Source organism: Galeopterus variegatus, unplaced genomic scaffold (assembly GCF_000696425.1).
Source record: "Galeopterus variegatus unplaced genomic scaffold, G_variegatus-3.0.2 Scaffold621, whole genome shotgun sequence".
NCBI classification, from domain to species: Eukaryota; Metazoa; Chordata; class Mammalia; order Dermoptera; family Cynocephalidae; genus Galeopterus; species Galeopterus variegatus.
The window spans coordinates 252,884-256,962 of NW_007726732.1; the positions used below are offsets into that span (position 1 = coordinate 252,884).

At 43.5% G+C, this 4,079-nt stretch overlaps 1 protein-coding gene across 1 annotated transcript in view; it reads right to left on the reverse strand.

Annotated features, from left to right (window-relative positions):
• Positions 1–3,897: 3,897 nt before the first annotated feature.
• OXT (oxytocin/neurophysin I prepropeptide) overlaps positions 3,898–4,079 on the reverse strand; it is a 1,467-nt gene continuing 1,285 nt past the window's right edge. Inside the window, exon 3 of the mRNA XM_008570640.1 lies at positions 3,898–4,028. Within this exon, the coding sequence (XP_008568862.1) occupies positions 3,973–4,028 (56 nt within the window). The 3' untranslated portion in view covers positions 3,898–3,972. The remainder of the gene's footprint in view (positions 4,029–4,079) is intronic.

A 4,079-nucleotide genomic window follows, 5' to 3' on the forward strand; every position in this document is an offset into this window, starting at 1 on the left:
AAAAAAAAAAAAAAAAAAAAAAAAAAAAAAAAAAAAGAAATAAAGGTACCATGCTTTTAAAAAAAAAAAGAAATAAAGGTACCATGCTTTTTTTTTTAAAAAAGATGACCCGGTAAGGGGATCTTAACCCTTGACTTGGTGTTGTCGGCACCACGCTCTCCCAAGTGAGCCACGGGCCAGCCCTTAAAGGTACCATTCTAAATGAAGAAGACAACATTTCCAACCCGAAAAGAGGGAGATTAAATGGACCTTAGGAAGAGATATGGCAAAAATGGAAACCATTTGCAGTTTGGAAGATGGCTGTTAAAGAGATAGATGTTAGAATGAAACCCAAAACTTCTTGCAATTTATTAAGAGTGGATTAATGCCTCAACAAAACCTTGTTGTTCTAACATAGAGGACCACATTCTCAGTTCAGTATTTTTAATACCAAGCTCAAGCTTTAGAAAGACATAAATAATTTCCTTCTAATTATAGCCAACTTAATCACACACAAATTCTCCTTCATAAATTCAACCTTCATGCACCGTTATTATTTGGAAATGACTCAGACATTTAAAGAATATCTATCGTTTTAATATAACATAACATAACTTACACAAAACCTTTATTCACAAATGTGTATCCCACCTACATTTACCTAATTTATTTATTCTTAACAATTATACCAAGATTACTTATGAAAACTGAGATATTAGAGAAGGCTGGTCGTCATTTCAAGTTATTTTCCTGGTAACTATTTTTTTTTTTTTTCTTCTTGTCTTTTTTCGGCAACGGATCGCAGCCCTCAGTGTCGCACCTGTACCGGACCGGGACCGGCAACGGGATCGCAACCCTTGGTGTTGCTTCCGCACCTCGCTCAGCCAGTGAGCGGCCAGTCTGTATGTGGGATCCGAACCCTTGGCGGGAGCGCTGCCGCGCTCCCAAGCGGCGCACTGTAGCAGTGCGCCACCGGGCCGGCCCCAGTGGTAACCATTTTTATAGCCTGTGAATATCAGGTGTTCACCTAAGTAAGAATCTTAAGGTTAAACATATGGTTATTTTTGCCAATAACTCAGAAGATACAGCTGTTTTTATTAAACCAACAATATTAAATTAGTTCTACTTATCAAAGAATTGCATAATCAAAGATCATTTTTCTTCTGGGCTAGATATATAGTTTTAAACTTTCTTTCAAATCCCAGCACTTTACAGTGTCTAACAGAGGTGGATATAATCCTCTCTACCAATTAATTCAGGCAAAACGTATGCTGACAATTTTGAAGACATTTCTATTTTTATTTTATTAACAAATTTAAAACCAGCTTCTTTATTAAAGATTTAATTAAGTCACATAAACTAAAAACATTTGGGTTAATTACTGTATATTCATATGAGCTCACTTATCTTAGCCAGTCAAAGCAGGATTTTTTTTTTCCTTTTTTTTTTTTTTTTGGCTTTTTTACTGACCGGTAATGGGATCGCAACCCTCGGTGTCGTGCCTGTACCGGGGACCAGCAACGGGATCACAACCCTCGATGTCACGCCCGCACCACGCTCAGCCAGTGAGCGGGAACCGGTCTCCACATGGGATCCGAACCCTCGGCGGGAGCGCCACCGCACTCCCAAGTGGCGCACTCTCCAGTGCGCCACCGGGCCAGCCCAAAGCAGGATTTTTTTTTTTCCTTTTTGTCTCTTTTTTTTTTTTGTGACCGGCAACGGATCGCAACCCTCAGTGTTGCGCCCGTACCGGACCGGGACCGGCAACGGGATCGCAACCCTCGGTGTTGCCCCCGCACCTCGCTCAGCCAGTGAGCGGCCAGTCTGTATGTGGGATCCGAATCCTCGGCGGGAGCGCCGCTGTGCTTCCCAAGCGGCGCACTGTAGCAGTGTGCCACCGGGCCGGCCCACCAAAGCAGGATTTTTAAAAGGATTTTTGACCAACTACACCAGAGTTTATAAGGTAGATACAACATACAACATAATACAGGAGTAAACACAACTGCACATATATACACACACAAATATACTTTCATTTTAGAATTTTAGTCATGAGATAATAATGTAAATTCACCAGTTTATAAAAGATAGTTGGATCTAAATTATGTTTCTGACAAAATGGCTAAGCTTTATTTGCCCCCATAGGTAACCTACTGAAGTCTGTTGCATCCGATTTTGGGTGAAGCAGTTTTTATACCAATTTGACTTTTAAGGAAAAACTTCGTACTTTTTGTTTTCTTTCATATTTAGTTTTAAATGAGTTTTGGATTAAATTTTCAAATGTTCACATTTTAACTAGGAGTGGCTGAATTGTATAAGAAAAAAAAATCTTCAAATGTCCTTGAACTTTTATTAAGAAGTCTATCTTCTGTTTGCCAGTCTGATTTGTTTGAGGGCAGGGAAGCATTTTTTAAAAATTAATATTATTGGGCCGGCCCGGTGGCGCACTGCTACAGTGCACTGCTTGGGAGCGCAGCGGCACTCCCGCCGAGGGTTCGGATCCCACATACAGACTGGCCGCTCACTGGCTGAGCGAGGTGCGGGGGCAACACTGAGGGTTGCGATCCCGTTGCCGGTCCCGGTCCGGTACGGTCGCGACACTGAGGGTTGCGATCCGTTGCCAGTCACGAAAAAAGACAAAAAGGAAAAAAAAAATTAATATTATTATTTTTTCGTTTGGCTCTCTCCGGCCCATGCATGACAGACAAAGCAATTTTTATGCTGAACAGAGAGATACCCCATATTGTAGCTCTGAGCTCAAGATTCTGTCCTGTTCGATCTGAAGGCTTAATTAATAAACATTGATGTAGTTATTGTTTAGATGATCAGTCCTTCAGTTAATCCTTCAGTTCCATCTCCCTAAGCAACTGCTAGCCAAGCAAAATTTAATTTACATTTCCAAAAGGTGTCTAGGTTTCTAGGTGGTGAATTACCATGGAGCTGTTTTAATTTGTAAAGCCATTAATTTAAAAGCCCTTTAAGACTCTTTTTTAACTTTTTTATTTTGGCTGGAATGCCATAAGCAATGAGTTTCACCTCAACACCTGCAGAAGAGTCAACGAAGTGGGCAGAGAGAAAAAAATATAGATTGGTAGACAATTTAGAAGGCTGTACATGTTAACTCTATATTTGTAGTCTCTTAATTTGGTACTAACAACAACAACAAAAAACTTGTGGAGTCAGAATGATCCCTATGACGGCCATCTATTTAAAAACATGCACAAGGAAAAGCCATGTAGTTGGCTGGAGTCTCAGAAGCCTGACATCCTTAATGTTTGGGATTCCCATTCCCTTTCCTGTTATCTCCTGTGAGCAAAGATCTTATAAATCCTGTCAGAGGATCTCAGGAGTTTGGACCGGCATTTAGGTGGTAGTCAGTGCTCTAGTGACTTTTAATTAGCCATCCTGTGCCCACTATTTAGAATATTTAATTTTTGCTCTCAAAAGGTTTATAGAAACAGCTCAAGCCTCCTTCCAGGGGTCAGGAAGTCACTCAGTCTCCACAGACAGCTTCTGGTCCCCTGCCAGACCCTTGTCTCTGTTTGGTGACACCACCTTCATCGTTTTGGACTTTCGGAAAGTTCCTTTAAGTGCAGCCTGCTGTAGGCCTCAGACCCTGTTGAGATTGGGCAGCTGGGCTGTTACCAGCTCCCTGGAGATGGCCCTTTGCTCCCCTCCACCTCCTACACGATGGTAGCTTCGAGAACAACCCTTCCTCCCCCATCACCCCCCTCCCCGTCCCCTGGGGCAGCGGGCCTGGACACTTCACACCTCACACCGCTCTGAGTTCCTGCTCTGAGTTACCATCAGCTCAGAAGCTGGCCCTGCTAGGCGCGACCTTCCCCTCCCCCAGTGCCATCCCCTCCCATTTCAGACACTCAGACGCCAGTCGAGTTGGAGGGGGAAATCTGCTTTATTTTGTTTTCATTATTTCCGGAGGTGGCTCTGGGGGAGCTAGGGGTGCGTTCCGAGGGTGCCCGGAGTTATCGGGGCTCAGAGCTGGGAGAAGGAGACCTCGGATTCACAAGCGAGGTCGTCGCGGCAGGTGTCTGGAAGGACAGCTGCGGTTCAGGAGCCTCCAGGCACCGCCTCCACCCGCC